The sequence below is a fragment of the Staurois parvus genome, unplaced genomic scaffold (genome assembly GCF_062004578.1).
Source record: "Staurois parvus isolate SC_StPar_1 unplaced genomic scaffold, SC_StPar_1.0 ptg000906l, whole genome shotgun sequence".
In the NCBI taxonomy this organism is placed as follows: domain Eukaryota; kingdom Metazoa; phylum Chordata; class Amphibia; order Anura; family Ranidae; genus Staurois; species Staurois parvus.
In genome coordinates this window covers 661,355-686,237 of record NW_028318702.1, presented here as the reverse complement: position 1 = coordinate 686,237, position 24,883 = coordinate 661,355, and the positions used below count along the sequence as shown (strand labels likewise).

General features: G+C 43.1%; 1 protein-coding gene across 10 annotated transcripts in view; it reads left to right on the top strand.

The window, feature by feature from the left end:
* SYNGAP1 (synaptic Ras GTPase activating protein 1) overlaps nucleotides 1–24,883 on the top strand; it is a 470,644-nt gene that overhangs the window by 119,337 nt on the left and 326,424 nt on the right. For all 10 annotated transcript variants that reach the window (XM_089656453.1, XM_089656452.1, XM_089656448.1 and 7 more), the window contains one exon: nucleotides 1,810–1,915. In XM_089656453.1, coding sequence (XP_089512579.1) covers nucleotides 1,810–1,915 — 106 coding nt within the window. The remainder of the gene's footprint in view (nucleotides 1–1,809; nucleotides 1,916–24,883) is intronic.

Below are 24,883 nucleotides of genomic sequence, written 5' to 3'. Positions count from 1 at the left end.
TGCCTAATGTTTGACCTCAAAGGAGGAGCATTCTGGGAAACTGTGTTTGCGGATTTAATACTGTTGCACCGTTTGCAGAAAAGGGAATTTTTTGGCAGTTATTGCATGTCATGGCTGCCTACAGATTGACAAATACACAAATATGTGAAATTTATTTATTATTTAAAAATGAACTGAAAAAAACTTGGTTTGTAAAAATGTTTTCGAATTTCTACGATTTTTGATGATTCAGAAATTCCTGCCAGGCAGCACAGCCAGGTTGTGAACTCATGTTTTTCCACTGCAAATAAGCAATGCAGCTTGGTAACCCCCCCCCCCCCCCCCACACACACACACACCTTCCCCAGCCTGCTGTCTGAGCAAAAAGTAGCATGACTGAGGGACATGCAGAATATTGAGGCTAATACTTACCACCTGAACAATAAAACAACCACCCCTTCAGGGGCGGACTGACAACTCATGGGGCCCCCGGGCAATAGGGGATCATGGGTCCCCTGTGTCCTTGCCCAAACTCAAAAAAGTCTATGAAAAGGTACCAGGGGCATCTCATGGGGCCCTCTACTGACTCCGGGCCCTCAGGCAGTGCCCGAGTTTCCAAATGGTCAGTCCACCCCTGCACCCCCTCAACCTTCTCCTACCTGAAATAACCACGCGACTCTCCTTTTGGTGTAAAAACGTCCATAGCAGCCCATTTATGTTACATAACTCTTACATAACACTTCATACAGCACAATCAAATAATAACTGACAGTAATGATCCCAACCGGGTCCAAGGTCTTCAAAGGCTTTGTTACTCACATCAATAACTCGGCTGTATCTGACGCCCAATGAAAAGGCCCCCAGCCGCTACTACACCGCCTCGGGGACAATATTACAGCTACGTAGTCCCAGATACAGCCCATTAACTACCACCATACCAACGTACCCTTATAATTGGGAAGGAACACCCATACCTACGATGGGCCCAGCCCATAATCCACCAAATTGTCACTCCAGCACCGCCTTCAAAGACCCAGCGACCCCTGCCAGCTGCCATGACAAAACAAAAAACACCAGACAAACACCCCAGGATACAAAATCTGATCAAGGAAAGAAAACAAAATCAAGGAACCCACACAAAACAATAACAGGACAAACACAAAGGACAAGACCAATAACAAAAAAACAAAACAACGAAACAGGTCCAGGGAGGGAGGGCGGGAGAAGCCTCACCCGTGCTGGCACAAGGTCCGACTGACACCCGACAAGTCACAACCCCACTCCTCATCCTGGAAAGACCACCCTCATACTCAAATACTCCAATCAAGTGAGTAACCACCCCTACCTACTGAATATCCTCCCACCCAAATCCAATCTCGGCCTCGTCTGCAAGCCCCAGTCATGCTGGCCCTTTCTTTAGCTTGGCTCAGTCCAGGCCATGACTTAACACATGTTAAATTATTGTCAGACAACAATGTGCAATGCTCCAAAGCCTGATATTTCAACAATGTTGTCTGTCCTTATTATTTGCTGCACAGAGGATTTCAGTAAACCAATATAAAGACATAATTTACATACTTATATTACTGCATTTCAAGAATATCTAACTTCATTACATTGTCATTTTTGTGTAATATTTGCTTGGCGTTCAGGTTTAATGGGGAGTGTAAGGGATGTCGGTCATCTGAGACAATACAAAGCACGTTTCACAGGCTCCCCGGAAAAGTGTTCCAGAAAATGATTTTAAAATGCTGATAACTGCAGATCAATGTTTTACAGCAGATGTGCTGCCTCGCCTGTAACTATATAGAGTCTTTTTGTTTTGTATAGGTTCATCCGCTGTTAGTCCGTGAAAGAAGAAGCGACTCGTCCAGAACCAAATTCCTAAGACGCACGGTCAGCGTCCCCGTGGAGGGGAAGCATCCTGACGAACACGGTACTAAATGGTCTTTTATACATGTTGTGTGTAACACGTCAGTATTGAGGCTCAGTGACTTGAAGCAACATGTGACAGTACAATGATCCCGCAACACAAAAGTCTGGAACGTGGCTTTATACATACGGGGTTCGTTGTAAATCTAAGTTATTCCCAGGGGTCATTACATCTTAAAAGTATTGGATTGAGAATGAGGGTAGTTCAAAATTAACAAAAAAGCATGATAGAATCACAAGCTGCCCACAATTTGAGATTACTGTTTGATTTATGACTTTTGACCACGTCCAATTTAAAAATGCACTTTCAATGGAACTGGAAATAAGGTACAGCACTGCCTGATGATCTATGCTTTCATGACCAGTGGTGGAAAGACTTACTTAAAATATAAATAAAGGCCAGACTTTTTTTTTAGTTTTGGATAGTGTGGAGAGGGATTTGAACTCATGTCAGGTTTTTATTGCCATCTGTGACCTCATTAAGGAGATTCATCCTCTCTATTTCTTCTGTTTACCACTATCAGTGAAAGTAAAAGAAAATGACAAATTTTGGGTTAACATCAGAACGGGAATAAAGGGGAAATCCAATTGAGACAATACTTATGACGATTATAAGTCAACGATGGTGCTTGTTCATCACCAATAACACTCCTATGTGAAATAAATTTGCACAATTTATGGACTGATTATTTTAGGTTGACATTCATTTTTTTCACATAGTATTTGGGACTTTGCACATATATGTGGATTTTCTTGATTTTCTTTGATCTTATTAGTTTTTTTTAGACTCTTTATATGACCGAGTTTTAGTGATCACTATTAGTGTTATTGGTTATTAGCAACGCTAATAATGACTTATAACAATTCATATCCTTTGGGATAAGAGGTGGCAGCTGCTACTTAGACAATCTTTTTGTTATCGATTTGGCGTGGGTGGTTGTTTTACATAATAGTTCTGATGACCCTGGTGACACCCGGGATTTCCTCACTTTGGAGGTATTTCTTCTCACTTCCTGTTTTGGCTATGGGATAGGAAGTGAAGGGAAATCTCCCCAATGGGACACAGATGGCTAAAAAAAAGAAAAAAAAAACTGAAAGGGGTCATGACTCCCCCCTATTCTACAAAAAAAAAAAGAAAAGTTTTGCCTTTAGTTACAGTTTAAGGATCCTAGCTTTTAGACTGGTGTGTTTTGAGGCTCCGTTGCTTTTTTATTTGGTTTGTCAAAGCCAGAAGACGCAAAGTAAAATATACAGATCCTTGAAATGCATCAGTTTGATGTCATAGTGTGAAACCTTCTCTCAGCAGAACTATTCGATCATGAGAAAAGTCCAGAGACCCAAAACATGTCAGACTAGCAATATAGGAGGCATAGATACTCTTTGTGGCTAAATGTTTGTGTAAACTAAAACATCACATCTTCCTTTATCCCCGGTTCACATATATGCGGCCGTGTAGGCCGCGTTTTACGCGGGCACGAGAGCCCATTCATTTGAATGGACACCTGTGCCCCGTGACATGCAGGGAAGAAGTCCCTGCATTTCTTTGGAAAATGCAGCTCACACGGGAACCTCGGTTCCCAGTACGGTTGCGTTTTCCAGTGCGGGAAGCATGCCATTAGAACTAATAGCACCAGCCCGCGGGTCCGCATTCCTCTGTGTGCAGGTGGTGCGGCTGCACGGATTTTTGTGCGGATCCGCAGCGGCATCACCCGCACAGATGTGAACCTAGCCTTATGGCCAATGGTATCCGAACACCCCCTCAAATGAGTAAGTTACATCAGTGTTCCCCTTTACAGTACATGAAAGTCTGCAGGGTTTGCCTTACAGTCATGGGGGAACTCTGCAGACCCTGATGTTTCAGGGAATTCTGCAAGCCGTGATGTAAAAGGGAACTCTGCAGACTGTGATGTAAGGGGGAACTCTGATGTAAGAGGTTTTCTGGTCACCAGAGCCCCCCTTACATCAGAGTTTTCAAACTTCCTTCTTACCTCAGAGTCTGCAAGTTTCCACTTGTACTGTAAGGGTGAACTCTGCTGATTCTGATGTAAGGAAGAATGCTGTGAACTCTGATGTAAGGGAGGGGGCCTTACATCAGAGTTTCCCTTTACACCAGAGAATACTGCAGAGTGAATATGCTAAGGTAAAGGGGTTCACTGATGTAAGAGGGGGTTGAGGACACTGATATAAGGAGGGACCTTTATATGTTTGTCTTCCCTTACCTTAGGGTCTCCACAAGCCCCTTACATCAGTGACCCCCCCCTACAGTGACTGACTGACTGCCTTACAGAGCTGTCACACACTGATCTATGGCTGTGGTCCTCCTCTCCCCCTCCTTGCAGCCCCTTTAACGTCACTACTCACACTTGTCCCCAAGCTTCCTTCCCCCCCCCTCCCCGTGCCCCCTCCTTGTGCACCTGACCAGTGGCGGCCTGCACCCGCCTCCTGCTCAAGCAGAGCCCAGCCAAGACCAAGCTGAGCTCAACCGATTACTAATCTGCTGAGCTTAGCTCGGGCAGGGCAGTAGTCCTGCGTGCATCCGGTGTGCAAGGAGGGGGTGCAGGGTGAGAGGAATCTTGAGGACAAGTGTAGTTTTAACTGGTACTTTTATGCTGTTTACGGACAGCATGAAAGTACCTTTTTTTTTTACTGGCAACAATGCTCAGGGTCTCACCACAGTGGTGACACACCAGGGTGCGGTCGCAAGTGTGACCTTTGCAACCCTAGTAGTTCCACCACTGGTTCAGAGATTTCCAGTGAAGGGTACTTTTGATGCTACAGCATACCGAGATAATTTAGACAATTGCAATGTGGCCTTTTTGTTAAACTTACAGAGTTACTGTGCCCCTGTGCACAAAGCTTCTTCATAAAGATATGGTTTTATGAGTTTGGTGGGGAGGAATCTGAGTGACCTGCACAAGGCCCTGACCACAACCCTACTGAACACCTTTTGGATAAATTGTAAATTTGATTGTGAGCCAGGTCTTCTCAACCAAAATCAGTACCTGACCTCACAAATGCTCTTTTGGCTGAAAGGGCACAAATTCCTACAGACACAATCCAAAATTTGTAGAACGCCTTCCCAGAATAGTGGAGGCTGTTATAGCCATAAAGGAAGGGATACAACTCTATATTAATAATAATGATTTGTAATGGAGAGTCCAATAATCTCATATAGGTGTAATGGTAGGCTTTCACAAACCTTTGGCCTCGTAGTTTATGTCCTGCAATGGTGCCTTTTGACTTGGATGTCTTGTCCGTACTCCCATGTGAAGGTTGCCTCTGCTGACCACATATAGGCAGATAGAGACAGAGTTTATGTCCTGCAATGGTGCCTTTTGACTTGGATGTCTTGTCCGTACTCCCATGTGAACGTTGCCTCTGCTGACCACATATAGGCAGATAGAGACAACCTGGCAGTTCTCTGCAGTTTTACCTTCGACAAGGTTTTCTTCTGTTCTGTCTTACTGTAGGTGTTGCCCTAAGTAACCTTGTCACAATCCTGGGCAATACAAATTGAGCATATGATGAAAACATGCATAAACTGACCACACAGCAAACCAATCATGAGATATAGTTAACCAAATTTGTATGCAACTCTTGATACATTTTCCTCCATCTCCTCTCACTTCTGAGCCAATTATGGTCCTTTAGGGCAATGATCAACCGGGAGGATTAGGAAAGGTAGGGTTAAGTTCAGCTTCACAATTCACTTTTCACTGAAAGTAGCCTCAGCCTGTGTATTTTTTTATCACATGCTCAGTTTATATTACCCAAGTAAAAATATTTGTGATGCGTGTAAACTTTATTGCATTTTAAGATTTTTAAGTACTTTGAAACTGGACCTGGCTTTTTAGAGCTGCAAGAAATTGGAGATTTTCTTGGTGATTATCCATCCCGCTTTACATGTGGACTCTTTGAACTGTTTAAAATTGTATGTGTTTTAGATTTTTCTTTATTATTTATACATGTGTTATCAGTTTATACCAGTCTGTAAGGTTGACATGACAACAATATAATCCCATAACAGGGAATGATATCTAAACTGGAAAATGTGTGGCAGGCAGCAACCAGTCACATGGTTTAATTGTAAGGTGTTTTTTTTTTTAGGATTTTAAAAAAGTATGTTAACCGCTTCCCGACTGCCCTATAGCAGAAATACTGCTACAGGGGTGCGCAAAATCACGTGTATATATACGTGATTTTGCATTTCCGGGTAGGGGGAGCGCACAAGCCATAGGCGGCTTCACCTGTCGATCACCAGGTCCCAACCGGTCATTCCCCGCCAGCACCTGGCGATCGCCAAGTATCACTGATGGGGAAGAGGTTTGTATGTAAACAATACAGATCTTTCCCATGTCAGCTCCAGCATGCTGCTTTGTATGGCTCTGCATACCAGAGCCATACAAAGCAATGTCCTTACACAGTAAAACACATACAGCACACAGTTAACCCTTTGATCACCCCAGATGTTAACCCCTTCCTGCCAGTGTCATTAGTACAGTGTCAGTGGTTTTTATTAGCACTAATCACTATATTGGTGTCACTGGGGATGTCAGTGACAGTTAGTCAGTGCCCCACCAGTGTTAGGATGCCCTTCGCAGTCCCGCAGTCCTGCTATATGTCGCTGATCGCCACCATTACTAGTATAAAAGAATACATAAATAAAATTCCAGTATATATATCGCCATTTATAGACACGTAAACCAATTACATCTTGACCAGTAAATACTTGCCGGCGCCTGATGATTTCTGAAGATCTCCGATGGGGAGGAGAACTGTTTTGTTTACTAACATTTCTCCTCCCTGTCAGCTCGGGCACATTGCTTGTTTTTTTTAAAGAAAAAATAACAAACATGTCTATACTTACCTGCTGTGTGTAGTGGTTTTGCACAGAGCAGCCTGGATCCTCCTCTTCTCGGGTCCCCCGCAGGCTCTCCTGGCTCCTCCCTCCTGTTGTGTGCCCCCACAGCAAGCTGCTTGCCATGGTGGTACTTGCTGATCTTTGTGTCCATTCACAGACGGAGCTGTGGCTTGGCCACGCCCCCTCTCTCTTCTCATTGGCTGACTGGCTATGATTGACAGCAGTGGGAGCCAATGCCTGACACTCCTGTCTCAGCCAGTGAGAAGAGGGAGTCCCGGGATAGCTGAGACTCCAGTGCACATTGCTGGGTCAGAAGGGGGCTTAGGTGAATATTGGGGGGGGGGACTGGGGGTGATGCTGCACACAGAAGGTTTCTTACCTTCATGCATAGAAACCTTGAGCCTTTACAACCACTTTAAGCTTTGACAATAAAACCTAATTTCAATAATTTCTATGCAGAGCTGCACCAGGTTCTGCACTCTCCAGTTTAGTAAATAAACCCTAAACCCTATTGTTAAGAGTATAAACAATTTTAGAGCAAAAGTCAGAACATTAGCAAGTCTGACCAACTGTACCATCAACTGAAGTAATTAATCTGCATTTACCATCCCAATACACATTTGAAGTTTAGATGTTTGAGCCTTTTTACTGTATAAAAATGACCTTACAGGCATAAACGTACAGTATTTTGTAAATGTAAGGATAAATGTAAGGTAAATGTAAGGATGTCCTTGGTATGAAGTAATTTATTATACCAGATCTCTTGAGTATACAGATCAGGAAAGTTCATTTTAGAAAAGGAAAGCAAATTAAATTGTATCCAGAAAGTTTTAATTTGCTATTGATTCCATGAGACATGGGAAAAATAATCTGTAGCCATATTACTGTAGGAGAAAGCAGGAAGCGCTATAACATTCTAATTCTATTACAAATTGCAGCATAGGACCTGTTCAGTGTTAATAATAATAATAATAATAAAAAAAAGAAGAACAGTCTGTGATCTCCTTAGCAGCCAATAAGGTTCTTTCATTTCATAAAGAAAGTCAACACAGACAATGCTTCTCTCAAACAGTTTGCTGGTGACAAGACCCAACATATCTGAGGCATGACTGGGGTTAGTAGAACAAAACAGCCGGTCCATATGTTACTCATCATGAATTTGCCAACAAATCAAGGGAACCTATTAAAAGAGAAAAAATTGCACAAGAACTGCATTATAGGAGGCACCAGTAGGTGCTATGATCTGGCTATATCCCAAAGTTCCTCTACTTTGCTCAGGGCTTGCCTTCCTATATCTAACAATGAACTGCTAATGAATTAATTTTTATTATTCAAATCAAATTCACCCATCCATCCATGTCTCCATTATTTATTTTGCCAAGAGCTCACTTTGAACACCCCCCCCCCCCTAGCATTTCTGGTTGTAGCCATCTTGAGTAAGGGCAGATGATCTATGTAGCATTTACTTCCTGGAATCCAGCTGCCCTTAGTTCAGTCATACAGGTAGGAGGGTGTGCTTAGCTTGGAATGTACCTCCTCCCCACCTCCAGATGAAAAACAAAATGCACATGAAGACTCCTGGGATGTATGACATGATTGTAGCCTAGCCAGAAAGCAACTGAATAAATGTAGAAAAAAAGTGCATAGTTACATATTTAGTCTGGCTGAAAAAAGACAAAAGTTCATCCAGTTCAACCATTAAAAAAAAAGTTGATCCAGAGGAAGGCAAAAAAAAAAAAACAGCAAAGCACGATCCAATTTGCTCCTGCAGGGAAAAAAAATCCTTCCTGATCCCCCGAGAGGCAATTGGATATTCCCTGGATCAACTTTACCTATGAATGTTGTATCCAGTTATATTCTGTGTATCTAGGAAAGAATCCAGGACTTTTTTAAAGCAATCCACTGAGCTGGCCAGAACCAACTCTTGAGGGAGTCTATTCCACATTTTCACAGCTCTTACTGTGAAGAAACCTTTCCATGTTTGGAGATTACATTTATTTTCCTCCAGATGTAAAGAGTGTCCTCTGTGATGACCTCAGGGTGAATAGCTCTACACCGAGTTCACTATATGAACCACTGATGTATTTATACATGGAGATCATATCCCCCCTTATGTATTATACATGGAGATCATATCCCCCTTATGTATTTATACATGGAGATCATATCCCCCCTTATGTATTATACATGGAGATCATATCCCCCCTTATGTATTATACATGGTGATTATATCCCCCCTTATGTATTATACATGGAGATCATATCCCCCCTTATGTATTATACATGGAGATCATATCCCCCCTTATGTATTATACATGGAGATCATATCCCCCCTTATGTATTATACATGGAGATCATATCCCCCCTTATGTATTATACATGGAGATCATATCCCCCCTTATGTATTATACATGGAGATCATATCCCCCTTATGTATTATACATGGAGATCATATCCCCCCTTATGTATTATACATGGAGATCATATCCCCCTTATGTATTATACATGGAGATCATATCCCCCCTTATGTATTATACATGGAGATCATATCCCCCCCTTAATCTCCTCTTCTCAAGAGAGAATACATTCAGTTCCTCTAATCTTTCCTCATAGCTGATCTCCTCCATGCCTCAGTTTGGTTGCCCTTCTCTGTACTTTTTCCAGTTCCCCAATGTTCTTTTTGTGAATTGGTGCCCAAAACTGAACTGCATATTCCAGATGAGGTCTTACTAATGATTTGTACCGGGGGAAATGATATCTCTCTCTCTGGAGTCTATACCTCTTAATCCAAGAGAGGATTTTGCTCGCTTTGGAACCCGCAGCTTGGCATTGCACCCCATTATTAAGCTTGTGATCTACCAGAACCCCCAGATCCTTCTCCACCATTGATTCCCCCAATTGTACTCCCCCTAGTATGTATGATGCAAGATATATATTTTGAAGACAATGTAGGGGTGATAGTGAATAATAAAGGGGAGGTGAACGGTTCAGCTATGACGGGTCCGGTGGCGAAGGAATGTGTAGACCTGTGGCCTAGGATCACCTCAAATGCTGCAAGCATTGCCTAAACAAGTTGTTTGTAAAATAAAATTCTTGTAAAAAAAAAAAAAGACGCAGAGACGTTAGTTTTTCTGTATGTGTTCTGCAAGGGCACAAGGAAAACAATTGTTCTCTATGTGCCCTGTTCACACCACAACACTGGTATCACATGTGAATTTTTTCTGCACAAAAATCTGCAACGTGTATGAAACTCACTGAGACGTGCATGAAAACTGATGTAAACTCGTGCCTCTGAAAGTGAAATCTGCACATTTTTCCATCAGTTTTTTTGCACGGATGGTGTTAACGATGCCTAAAACAGGTAAATATAATATATCTTTCTATTTGTTAATGATAGCAGCATTAGCATTACCATAGTTAATGCTGATTTGGAGAATTTAGTTCTTATGTTACATTAGAGTAAGGCAGCCTATACATTCACCATTTTTTTTCTTGTTCAACCAGCAAAAAAAAATTATTCAATTTCCCCCATCCACATATTCGAGGTAGATGGGGAAATCATTCCCAATGTGCTAATATATTCTGATGGTGAGCCTTTCCCATGATCAGAAAACAATCATCAGTGCCTCCCTCTATACAGATCTGGAAAAACCTCACAGACTGATTGTACATAGGTCAACTGGTATACCAACTTCTGTACACCCAGGCTGCCCATATTTGGATTCGAAATTTGGCTAGTTCCTGCTGAACCTCCTCCATCTATGGACAGTTTAAGATTATCAGAAATTGGACCTTCAGCAGCAGAACTTCAGCTGTTCTGTTCCCAGTAAATTCAAGTTATTGACATAATTTAAGGCAGGGGTGTCCATCCATTTGACTTTCCTGGACCACATTAGAAGAAGAGGAATTGTCTTGGGCTGCACATAAATTCCGGTAATAAGGTGGCAGTTCTTCTTTCCCGGCAGCAGTTCAAGGAGAGGAGGTGGTCATCTTCCCTTCCTCAGTGGCAGATCCACAGTCTGGGAGAGGAGGAGGTCGTCCTCCCTCTCCAGCAGCAGTGTAGGGACTCTAGAGCGCAGGAAGTCATCTTCGCTCCACAGTGGGAGTGCGGGAGTCTGGGAGTTGGGGCAGTCGACCCCTCACCCCAGCAGCAGACTAAGCCTTGGTACGGTAAAGATCTCCCAGCTGAAGCGTTGGCAACAGGACAGAGCGCCACTGGCCTCTGTCTAGCACCTACCGTGTCTTCACGGCTCCAGGGAGTTGGGGCAGTTGGCCCCTCTCCCAGGCATCAGACAAATCCCTAGTCTCCTCCATGCGCAATAATCAGTGGGTAGAAGGCTAACCCCTCGTCCCTTCCAAAAGCCCCTGTCACATAGAAAAAGGAGACTGAGAACACAGTCCTCAATCCCCTTCTCTGCAGTCTCAGCTGCAGTGAATGAATGGACAGAAATAGCTCTGTAGAGAGCTCCCTGTCCATTCACAAACTAAATAATAGTAAACACAGTTTACTATGTTTTAGTTATGAATGGACAAAATCAGTGATCAGTATGGATCACTGACTCTCCATTCAGAAAAGAAAGGGGCCATATGACGTATTTACCGGCCCCTTCCTCGCTCTCCATCCTGACACTTTCCCTGCAGAAGCCAGCAGGAGGGGGTAGGAGGGAACGCGGTAGAGCTACAGGGGAGAGAGTATGGGGAGGGGGTGGGCAAAGAGCACAGGGGTGGCCCAGAAAGCACGGTGTGGGGCTGAAAAAAAAAGCTGGAAAGGAGTAGTGGTGGGGATGGATCTCCATGTTCCTACTGCAGCCACTGAATGCCAGCTTCTCCTTTCCCTCCCACATACATTCAGCAGCTGCAGGAGGAACATAGAGAGATTGGTTCCTCTATATCAGTTGTACTCAACCTTCCTAATGCCGTGACCCTTTAATACAGTTCCTCATGTTGTGGTGACCCCCAACCATAAAATTATTTATCCAGTAATTATAATTCATGAAGTGTCGTTTTACCTCCAATACTGCTGCTTTCAGCACAGTAGCTGCTTTTAACAGAGTAGCTGCTTTCAACACAGCAGCTGCTTTCTACACAGTAGCTGCTCTTTACACATAGGAAATATATGTTTTCCGATGGTCATAGGCGACCCCTGTGAAAGGGTTGTTCGACCCCCAAAGGGGTCGCGACCCACAGGTTGAGAACCACTGCTCTATATGCATCTGCCCCACCCCTCCTCCTATCCAAGCATACAGGGGGGCCCCCTGCAGCATGGGGCCGGGACGAAATTGAGACCCCTGTGACCCCTGTAGGTACTCCCCTTCTCACCATCATAGGTGCTGCCAAAACTGATGACATCAATAAGGCTTGATTGTGAAGAGCGGGATATTTTTCTTTAGAAAGATAAGGTCCACTAAAGAGACACTGTTAAATATTTCGGCTGCATGTGTTCGATAAGTGTAAATGCAGTTTTACCAAAAATTGACCCAAATTTTCAACATTAAGTAACTTTATGATTTTCTGTTGGACCACATTCATAGTCGTCTTGGGCCGCAGGTTGGACACCCTTGATTTAAAGTAATACTAGCATCTAATTATACAGCTGGTGATGATGATTTCAAGGACTGGTTTGGTGGTTATGGGGACAGAGTGGGCAATCACTGAGCATCTGTAATCTTAAAATGGTTAGGACCTCCTGCTTTAACAGGCTCCATTCGCTAACTGGCAATGATCGTTATTTACCACAACGATTATTATTTTCAGTAAACAGATCTGAACATAACAATTACATGGCCAAACATAACGATCATGATCGCAAAATACACAGCTTATTGAGCTGAATGTGATCATAATGATAGATCCGAATTTATGACACCCTGCCTTTTGATGATGTAGGAGTGTTTATTAATGACAGTTATGGTTAAGGGTCATCCTTCTGCCCTCAAGGAACTACAATTTCCAGCAAACCCTGGCTGTAGCAAAATCCTGTTTCTGCAGATATTTTACAGGAGCGATCTTCCCTTAGTAGGAATGCCAAAGGACTCCCTTGCTTAATTGCCCAATTTCCCTGTAGGGTCATCATTCTGCCGACAACAGCCGAGCCAGCACAATCCAGGGCAGGCTCTAATGTGCATCCTCTCCCAATGTCACATGAAGTGATTGTCTCCAGCCTCAGTGCATTGAAAGCGGTCCGGGTGCAGGCAGAACGAGGGGCCCCAGGCTAAACTGCAGATTTCCACTCTATTATCTCCCATAAGAGCCAGAAAACATGATATTATGTGTCAGCACAAATGCTAGTGGATACACCACACTATTTATTATATATACACAAACAGAAATTAGGTTGAAGGTACACTCCAGTCAAACATGAAAATATTCCATTTAAATGGCCTTGGTGACCGCTGGCTGCCTGCTGAGTGTCTCTAATTTCTATCCCAGCCTTCATCTTCTGCACCTTGCTATGCTGCTAACCTAGTTTCTATAATAATTGTCTGGATGTCTCTGAAATTGGCCCTGGGAAATTGCAAACTGGATGTTCCCTGGTTCCAGCACCACTCTCTAAATATCAAAGATGGAGGCCACAGAACATGGAACCATGACACAAAGGGCCACCAAAGCTTACAGCACAGTATGTTAAAAATTTACAAGCCAGGGCAAATTTTAACAGAAAAACTCTGTGAAAATATCTGAAAAACAATATTAATACTGATATTAATTATTCAGTCCCAGTAAGTGAGAATAAAGTGCTATAATTCTTGATTGTGAACTCCGTGTACAGTAGCAGGTGCTCCACTGTGCTCGGACTGGTGCCCCACATGGACTTACACTCACTGTCATCCCATGACCATCTATCTCTAGGATGGTCGTTTGCGCTTTTGGGACTATCGTAGTATGCAGTGTTGCTAATGGTAACCGGTTTTCCTCCAAAAGTGCTATGTCAATACCAGGGGCGGACTGACCATTTGGAAACTCGGGCACTGCCCGAGGGCCCGGGGTCAGTAGGGGGCCCCATGAGATGCCCCTGGTACCTTTTTCATAGGCTTTTTTGAGTTTGGGAAAGGACACAGGGGCCCCATGATCCCCTATTGCCCGGGGGCCCCATGAGTTGTCAGTCTGCCCCTGGTCAATACCAACTCTCTCCTCTCAAACGAAGTGCCCATAACCTGGCACCTGGTGTATTCAGCCTTGTTGCCTCTGTGGTAAAAAAATGGTCACCGCTACGATGGTTAATCCTCCAGGCGGCGTGTGTTCTAAAATGACGTCGGCGGAAGTTGCATCATCATACCTCGACGCGTTTCGATCAAGGATCGTCATCAGGAAGTGGCACTCTTTATGCGCGGTCCATATGGTATAAACTTATAATGTGTTTATTAGTTCACAATTAGGACTGCTGCAAACGGTTATTTGTTATTATTGATTATACCCATAAGCGCATTAGCAATTTTTTTTCATTTCTCACAAATTTTAACAGAGCATACAATGAAAAAAAATGCATAAACAGAAGTTACTTTCAGTTAAAAACTTTTCAAAATGATTAGTCAATGCAAAGATATAGGCAGCAGTTATAAACACAGCTTGGTTTTTCTTATAAAGGTTGAGCTGGGGTCCTGTTCACTTTCCCGTCACCTACTTATCCTTTAAGCCAGCTTTTCTCACCCCTTTCCCCTAAGAGAACCCCTACAATAATTTTAAAGTTTCAGGGCAACCCTTACTAAAACCGATTCATTAGGGGTTAATGGGAAAAATGCTCCCTACATTTGGTGGTCAGTAAGAGAAATGCAACCCTTATAATGGCAGTCAAAATGCCTCCCTTACAGACAGCTAAAAAGATCATTGGTGTTATGCTGCTTGCTTTTCCAAGTGGCATTGGCCCTGGAACTATGATTGCACCATGACATGGGAGGTCGGTCAGCTCATGGAATTCTTAGCAACCTCTAGAGCAGCCATACTCAACCTTTTTGTCAGAGATCCGGGTGTGACCAGAAATGTGTGGACTGACACAGGGAAGTAGCAGGCTTCAGGAACACAGGCGTAGTCAGGGCTGGAGAGGTGGAATGGTCAGGCGGGCCATAAGGTACTGTCAGGCACCAACTGGCGGGATCTCTAGTGACCCACAGAACAGGATTCCCCAGGGCGTGGAGTCTAAGCCCCAGTCTGCCTTTTCACCAGAGCCCCTGATGGTGGGGATGGACTTGTTGCAGGACTGAGACCAGGTCACGGCCCCTGAGTGCACCCAACTGTGGTAGAGGGGTCCGCCGAGGGTATGTACCGGGGGAAAGCCTGATGTGAAGGGGCTGGCAGGTTTGGACAGTAGTGACTGGATCCGCGCGGGATGGATGGATCGTCTGGGTAGCGTCAGGCGTAGTCAGGCAGGCCAGGCCAGCAACGTGCGGGCAGTGAGGTTCCCGGAGGAGCAGGCAAAGAATAGTCAGGGTCACAAGCCGGGTTCAGTAACTCACGGGCAGCGCGGTACAGAGGATCAGGCAGAAGGATGGTAGGGCAAGCCAGGGTTTCAACAGGAGACAGTCAGCAGAGGTCAGGATCAAAGCAGGGTCAGCAACTAGGCAGGAACACAGGATACCAGGTACAGGGGCTCATGGGAAACATACACCAAGGCACTGACTGCAGGTCTGGCCATTCCTTAAATACACCTCCCGCAATCAGCTCCAGGTGTTGGCTGATTGCAGGAGTGAGCTTTTGGCTGCTGAGAGCACCCGCTGGTCAGCCCTGGTACTGCAGCCCACACGGCAGGTGAGTCCCACCACCAGTGCTGAGTCCATTCCTGACACTTTTCAACAATGAGGAACCCTTAAAATACCTTTCTGGTCTCTGGGAACCCCTGTTAAAAATTTCTATTTCTACAGCTCATGATACATTAGTGTGATGGCCTGTGAAAAGAATGTTTCATACATTTGTGGTTATTGGGAAGAACTAACCCCTAAAGATAGCTAAAAATATCAATGGAGTCAGTGGGAACTCATCTGAGAGGTAGAAATTGTTCATTACTCACGGAACTCCTAGCAACTTCTGGAGGAACCCTAGCTGAGAAACCCTGCCGTAGAGGAACCCTGGAGTTGAGATTTGCTGCTTTAGGCCATATTCACATCTACGTGCATGTTAAACCATTCGCTTTCATGCATTGGCACACCTTCCACCTAGAATAAAAATTTCAACTGGCACACAGCATAAAACATTAACATATGTCAATAAAAAATACTTACTTACAAGTTCTTGGAGTCCAGCGACGTCTTCTCCGCTTCCACAGTTTTGACAGTGTTAGTTAGATTTCTGCGCTGTTCTCTTGGCTTCGGGAGCAGGCTTTCACTTCCTGGTTTTCAAAGCCGGCCTCAGGTGATGTTCTACTGGAACTCGTGCATGCGTAGAAGAAGATCAAGCTACCCATAAAATTGTTTCCTGGTTGCCATGGTGTCTTTTATTCAGACTCGTAATCCAGAGGAATTCGGCACTGTCAGTCCTGCAGCCTTCTGGCTTGTGAAATGTGTGGGCGGAGAAAGGGCTACCAGGAATGGCAATTATGAGTATTATAAAATGAAAATTAAAAAAAAAAAAAAGAAGTTAGCAATTATGCAAGAGAGAGGAGGAGGAAATAAAGGAGACTTGCTTACATTTTGTAAAAGATCTGCTTTAAGGTAGCCATTCACTTAGAATGAGTCCCTAAAGTGTATGTAAAGCCAGTGGATGGAGTGGTGAGCGGTTAGAACTCCTGTCAGTTTTTTTTGCTGTCTGTGTCCCAACTATTTGTCCTGATGACCATTGAGACTGTAAGTGATTATCACCAGAAAATGAGGTGAGTGGAAATCTTCCAATATGGACATATGGCAGCTATTTAAAAGAGGATTTCCCAATGTTTTTAGAGGTTTTCTCCCCCTTACTGTTGTGGCTACAGGACAAGAAATAAAAGGAAATCTCCTCAATGGGACACAGATGGCAAAAAAAACACCTGAGAGGTGTTACCCTTCCCAACTCCATCAGCCAGGCCATGGTATAGTTACCAGTAGTTAGTAGTGGTGCACCGAAATGAAAATTCTAGAATGAAACGGAAACTTCAGGATGCAATTGGGCAAAACCCAAAAACGAAAGGGGGCAGTTTAATAAATAAATATATATTTTGTATAAACAATTGTATTGTCATATTCAACTTTTTAGTTTATATCGTGAATTTAAATAAATATGAATGTAATCCCTTACTTTCCAGAGGATTTACTCCTCTTCCTGACCAGGCCAATTTTTGAGTTACTTTAACTGACAATCATATGGTCATGCAACGCTGCACCCAAATGAAATTTACATCTTTTTTTCCCACAAATTGAGCTTTCTGTTGGTGGTATTTGATCGCTTGTGCATTTTTTATTTTTTGCGCTATACATAAAAAGACCTACAATTTTGAGAAAAAAACAATATTTTTTGCTTTTTGCTATTAAACATGTTCATCATAAAATTATGCCAAAATGTATTCTGCTCCATGACTTTGCTAAACAAAATCCCAATATGTGTAAATGAATTGGTTTTTGTGAAAGATATAGCGCTCACAAATGGCGGTATATATACTGGGCTTTTTTTTTTTTTTAAATATTTTACTAGCGATCAGCAACTTATAACGGGACTGCAGTGGGCATTTTGACACTGGGGGGAAATAACTTGGTGTCACTGACTACAGTACACTATACTAGTACACTGTACTAATGGCACTGGACAGGAAGGGGTTAACACGAGGGGCTATCAAAGGGTTAACTGTGTGCTGTTTCACTATGTCTTGTGTCACTGTAATCACACTGCTTTGGACGGCTGTGCTGTACACAGCCGTCCAAAGCAGTGTGCATGAACAGACAGGGAGTAGAACTGTTTTGTTTACAAACAGTTCTCCTCCCCATCAGAGATTCTGGGCAATCACCGGGTGCTGGCGAGTGATCACCAGCTGGGACCCGGAAATGCGAAATCACACACACACACATATATATATATATATATATATATATACACACGTGATTTTGCAGCCCTGTATCAGTATTTCTGCTTTAGGGTGTTCAGGAAGCGGTTAAAAATACAATCCAATAACTTAAAATAACTTTTATTGAAAGCACCACACAAAAATTGGACAGAAAATAAAATCAATTGTATATAAAATTAAAAAAACTTAATAATAGGCATTTTTGCATTGAAGTCAATAGGGAACGTTTTTGCATTGAAGTCAGTGGGACGTGATTTTGCATGGAAGTCAGTGGACCGTGATTTTGCATTGAAGTCACTTATTATGTGCACCTTATTCAGGCTGTTTCTTTAGTTGTAATGAATGTCAGGAACATACCCAAACATTAAATCTAATCACAATGGAATGTGTCAAGGCAGATGTTGATTGTCCCAGAACAGGATTGGATTTGTGAAAGTTTTGGAATTCTGGAATCCTGTTCTAATTACGTAATCCCATCTCTTGCTGTTAGGAAATCTACCAGAGGCGTGAAAGAGGTCATTGACACAAACTGGAACAATTATCCTTAACAGGGGTGGGGGCCTTCAATACCAACTGTTCCCCAAATATAATGCTGTTTAAACATCTCTATCCCAGAAATTTGATAACAATTTTATCCATCAGCTATTTAACTGGGAGAGTTAACACCTGCCACAGACTTCATGACGCTAAGGGATGAGACTATGTAATGGTGATTGGAATAAGGTGACTGAATTACATGTAACGATATAAATGATGGAGTGTTTCCCTGATACACATTAGAATGCAAAAGACAACTAAGATAAAATATCTTTAACATAACTTCTTCTGTAATGTTACAGTGTTACTAAACCCACAACAGTAAAATCCGTCTGTATATGCAGTACAGCATGCTTGTTATACTCACTGTGGAACCTAAGGGGTTAATCCTCCGCATTGCGTAAAAAGGCTGTTTGATACTGTCTTCACTGATCCTCCCCTTCATCTACAGTCCCCAGTCCATCTGCTGATAGAATAGAGCCTTCGGGGGAAGCTGTACATGCTCAGTTTAGTGTGTAATACTTGAGAGTTTTTTTTTCTTGGGAGAGTACATGTGATCAGCACAGGACCAATCAGCACTGTCCAGACAGAGGGTCAGGTGTCCTGTAGCCTCATAGGACAATCAGGGAAGAATGAAAACTCCTCCCAGAAGCTTTACCCAGTGCTCTGCTGGACACTGATAGAAGTCACATGACTGCTATATACTGCTGATGAGAAAAGGTATTTAGCAGTTTATATTTACTAAAATAATTGCATTTACATGTTGTGTGTACTGTGGGAGACCAGATATAGTGAATGCAAGGTCTGGGGAGACCAGATATAGTGAATGCAAGGTCTGGGGAGACCAGATATAGTGAATGCAAGGTCTGGGGAGACCAGATATAGTGAATGCAGGGTCTGGGGAGACCAGATATAGTGAATGCAGGGTCCGAGGAGACCAGATATAGTGAATGCAGGGTCTGGGGAGACCAGATATAGTGAATGCAGGGTCCGGAGAAACCAGATATAGTGAATGCAGGGTCCGAGGTTTAGTAACACTTTAACTGTGAATATATTTTACTAGTTTTCTCTACTGCACCCAAAATAAAAAAAACAGCTTCAAATACACTTTAACGAGTTGCAGTGCACAAAATAATGAACCTGCACTATTGTTTGGGGCAACACAGCGCACATCAACTCACACTTGCTTTTGTTTTTGCTGTATATGTGTGTTGTGGTGCCCGTCAGAGTGAATGGTAAATCACAATACACAGCATGGTTGTGATCACACATTACTGCACATGTAGAGATGTGAATCCGGTCAGATGAAGTTTAAAGCCCGAGTGACCTTTCAGTTTAAAGTGACTGTAACCTCTGAAATGAAAAATGAACCAAGCATAGCCTTCTATAGAGTGTACTTGCCTCTATCCAAAGCATTTAGCGTGATTTGTGTTTTCTCTCCTTCCTCTCCTATCTGCACGAGTCACGTCTGACAGTCTATGCTGACAAAGGATGCCCCCAGCACACAGCAGGTGAATGGCTAGGCTGTGCATTTTTCCTCTACAAGACTGTGTAGAGGGAGTTGTATACATTCCCTCAACTCAGGTCTCAGATTACACTCAGCTCCCCTCTCTATGCTGTGTATTGTGTGACATACAAATTGAATCTTAGAAAAGCTGTGTGTATTCTGGACATTTAACTGATTTGTTTGATCTCTGTGTATCACCTGGGGCTAGTCACTACACTGGGTATACAGTATGTGAGGCTTTAAAACCACTTTAAATTTGATAAATACATTGCAGGTGCATCAAAACAAACACATTTCTTTAAAAATCAGCCATAGCCTAAAAAGAAAAATCTGTGTCTTACCACCACCATGCTGCATAGCTGGACCCTTTCCCTCTGTGAGGAAGCAGTGATCCCTTTGCAGTTGTCCAACATGCCCCCTAGTGAGTCAGAGCCAGAGCTCCTCAATCAGCAGGGAACATGAGCTTTGCTGATCCCAGTGCTATAGGTCTGACTCAGTAGGGGGTGTTTCAGAGCTCTGCAGAGAGCTCACTGCTTCCACACAAAGAGAAAGGGTCATTCTCTAAAGCATTCTGGCAGGGAAAAGGCTGTAAGTATTTAGAATGTAAAGGAAGACATTGATTAACATTTGCATTGATACAACTGGAATGTAGATAAATAAATTAGTGTAGCGCTAAATAAATACTAGCAAATATAAAAAAATAATTAATTAAATACCACTCTAAACGTACCACACAAAAATTGTACAAATAAATATACACATGTAATATGTGATAAATAGTGCAAAACACAATAATAAATAAATAATAATAAATATATGATGTATATGATGACTCCCCCACCTGGGGGATCAAAATTAAATGTGAACACTATAATAAACGTGTTTTCATAAAGATCATATAACTAAATATACACATGTGAATAGTGCACACACAACAATAAATATATAAAAAATGACTCCCCTACCTGGGGGATCAAAAGAAATGTGGATACTATAATGGTGCAGTGTAAAAGATAAATAAAAGTCCACACACTGCACAAATCATACTAAGTGCTCCACAAAAAGGCTCGCGTGTAAAATTCAGCACAACGTGAGGTGATTCCAGTGCCAAACAGATCGTGAATCCACACTAGCCAAAATGCCCCCTCACCTCCTCACAGTGACCACAAGGACCAACACACTTTTTTATATAAATGGCCTTGTCTCCACCAGATGGACCCTCCTGAATATTCACATAGACCAGTGCACCTCCTGAATTCTCCAATCCCCTGGTACTTCCAGATGATCGCTCATCCAATGTATTGCAGCACAATCCAGCCTTTTACCCATACTATGGGTGTATATACATGGTTCCGGGTGTTCCAAGATGGCCCCCAGGCCGGAAATGACGTCACCGCGCACCGGAAGTCCTGTCACCGTGTACCGACGCGTTGCGTCACGATCAACACGTGACTTCTTCAGGGTATACCCTGATACCTCCCAAATACATACCCAGCTTGGGAACGTTTTCCCATTTATTAGCATGGAGTAACAGCCTAGAGGAAGGGGGATTTCTTTCCCCCAAAACACGTTGGCTCATAGAAACATAGAAATGTGACGGCAGAAAAAGACCGAGTGGTCCATCGAGTCTGCCCGTTTTTGTTTTTTTTTTTGTTTTGTTGTTTGGTTGTTTTTTGTAAACTTTTTGGTCTGAGTATAGATCTGTGCTTGTCCCACGGAAGTTTGAAGTTATTTACTGTTGACTGGGCGCTCCTTCCTTTCTATTTTCCCAAATATGCATAGGTGGGAATAGAGCCTATATGCTATGTGCCATAATAGACCATAAGAGAGGTCAGGATTCTGATATAGTGTAATATTACTTTTCTTAGATTCAGAACACATACTGTACAGTACTTTCTACAAATTGTGAAAATTGAGAAATCTGAGCAAATCTGTCAGGACCAATCATTTCTTTTCGATAAAATAATTGTTATTTTTTAAACTGACCATCACCTAAGCAATCAGTATGTTACTTGTATAGCCAAGCATAGGGATCATCTTATCACATAAAACAATGCAGAGTTTTTCCCCCCACACAAAAGCAGTGGTTCCTTTTTTTGGATCTGTCAACTACCCCTCACACTATCAAAGAAAAATAACTGGACATGCGACCCTTATGACCACAATTCTAAAAACTAGTGTCACAGGGAAGCTGTACCACATCTAACTGTCAAGGTCCTACCTTTTCCCAGAGGTTATGTTACTCCATGTGCTGGCATCCATCTTGGATTTCTGCAGAGTATGGTGGGAATCCTTTATGCCTTCAGGTCTCTGAGGTCCATCCCCCAGAGGGGTGTGGCTGATTACATATAAGCCTGTGGTCCGCACATGCTCTTTGCACTTGTGTCTTGGTGTTGCTATAACTCTGTTCTGACTCTCGTGACTCTCCTGGAATCTGACTCGGCTTGTGACTTGACCATTCTTTGTATTCTCCTTTGATCTGACCCTCCTTTGCTGAATCCGGCCTGTGACCTGTGATTCTCGTCTGCTGTCCTGTACCGTTTTGTCCCGTTGTTGTCGACCCGGCCTGCCCGACTACTCTATTGTCCTTTCCACCAGCTACACGCCATTGGCGGCGGCCATTACCGCAACTAGGGTGTCTCGGGGGCCGCGACCTGGTTCCTGGCTGCGTCAAGTCCATCCCCACCATCAGGGGCCCTGGTGAAGGGCAGCCTGGGACTTAGACTCCGCGCCCTGAGGGACTTCGGTCTGTGGGTGGTGGTTGTCGTCAGTCAGTGCGTTACATTGTTAATAGGCCTGCCTGTCCATTCCAGCGTTCCTGTCCTGACACTAACCCATCTGATTGCGTCTGTTTGAAACACATTATACATATTTCAGTAATTAACCAGCTGCTGACCAGCCATCGTAGTTAAAACAGCGAGTCAGGGGCACTGTGGATCTGAGTGGACATTTAAAAATGCCCCTGCTGTAGAGCATTTGTGTGTGTGCCAGCTGTGTGTCCAGAGTCTCTAATTGGACTGTCAGTAGACAGTGCAGATCATAAGGAAAATGCACAGAACCAGTCAGAGTGGCTCTGTACCTTGTGACTGCTGCGATGACCAATCTATGTTGGAGGTTAACAAACAATTAAAATGGGATATCTTTAAACTGGATCGTGGCCTGTGTGGAAATTGTTGTAGTCAGATCCACCTCTTATATGTTTTGTGCACTCCAACAGCAAGATCTGCTTGTTAAAGTTCTTGGCTTTGTAACCGCTCCTTCCCCCCTTCCCTATAGCTTTAGGGTTTAGAGACACTGTCACTTTGCCCGTTGAAATTAGTGCCTTCTGATAGCTCCCAGCAAGGTATATCCACCCATACTCCCTCGCTGTCTCCCCAATGCAAGAACCCACACTAGATAAATTCTGGTGCTGGATGGTGTCAGAGCTTATATGGGATGGTGATGTGGGATTCAGGTGTGGTGGTCCTCAAAAGTCATACCAAAAACGCAAATTAGAGACCCATAGAGAAGTCCAATGTATTCACTGGAAAAAGGGGGGCGAGGCGGGAGAGCCCTTATAGCATATTAGGTATCCAAAGTAAAGTTACTACCTCAAATAATTTTTATGATTTTATGAGGAAAGATACAAATATTTCCCCCTTTGTAATGTACAGCGCTGAGCGAACTATTGGCGCTTTATAAATACTGTATAATAATAATAATAATAAATATTTAAATCTGGTGAGGTTCTGGTGACCCAGGTGGGTAGAAACATGTAACCTTCTGAAAACGTAGGTGGAGAAGAAGCCCTGTCTCCATGCACTATGAGATCGGTTGCTCTTAATGCCATGGGGTTCCCAATCCTGGATCCTCCTATGGGTTCTCAGGTGGGTATTGTACTGGTAGAATGAGAGGAGGTCAACAACCCGTCAGTGAACCAAATGGCAGAGGCACCCAGTGTGGTGTGTTTAAGGAGCTAGAGTCAGGTCAGAGTCATCAAGTTTGATGAGCATCCAAATAGGTTAATTTAACAAAAGAGGCTTTTCGTGGCTATACGTTGCCACTTCCCCAGTTTATGTTGATACACAAATGTTTTACATTTTTCAATTTACTAATAAACCCATTCTCAAACAGACACACTTTGGTGAAACAGTAAATTGAGCAATGTCCTTCATTTGTGTATCATTGTAAACTGAGGAGGTGGTGACTTACAGCCATGAAACAAGTCTTCTGGTGAAATAAAACTGTTTGATGTTTGTCAAACCTGATAACTCTGACCCATCCTCAAACACACCACACTGGGTACCTCTGCCATTTGCTTCACTGATGGGATTTTGACTGCTTCTCAACCTACCTGTTGGGTGAGGTCACTGCCCTTCCTGATATGACAGTGTTTAAGCCTGTTGATTGACCACTGCAGCCCAAGCACTGCTATACAGTTGAGGTCACATGTTTGCCCATACCTTGAAGCTCTGCTCTATTATAACAAAAGGTCCCAATAGAGCAGGGAGGCAGCAAAGAAGTACAGATTCAGTATAACTTGCAGGATGTAGGCTATGACCAGTTATGGGTGCTCTGAATTACTAATTCACTATACTAAGTGTTGAGAGTCTACCCATACCCTCCCAGCTCTCCTCCTGTGTTTCCCTATTGGTCAGTAAGGCTGCTCATCACAGTATTGACCCAATAGAAAGAAATTGTCCTTTTTTTTGTTAGAAAGTGTTCACGTTTACACAACAGACCATCCTAAGATTTGGAGCCTCAGGGGCACATGTAAAGGATTTCAAAGATATGTCCTAGAAGCTCTAAGTGCTTGAGTTTTAGCAGTTTAGATAGTATACAAAACTGACAGCTTTATCACATAAGTCTCTGGAGTCCCTAAGAGTTAGAGCAACCTGTTTTAGGTTTAATTTCGAAAGAATATTAAACACAATGTCAGTGGGTCGTACCTATCAAAACATTTACAATTTAGTTCAGCCTTTCATGTAAATTAGACACCAGTGCCAGACAACATACTCAGATCCTGGACCTCCATATCAGTTAAAGATTACAGTTTGGTCCAGGACACATCCCCAACATCCCCTATCTAAACAATAAAAGGCCAGCAGAACAGAGATGTGTCTTCCCT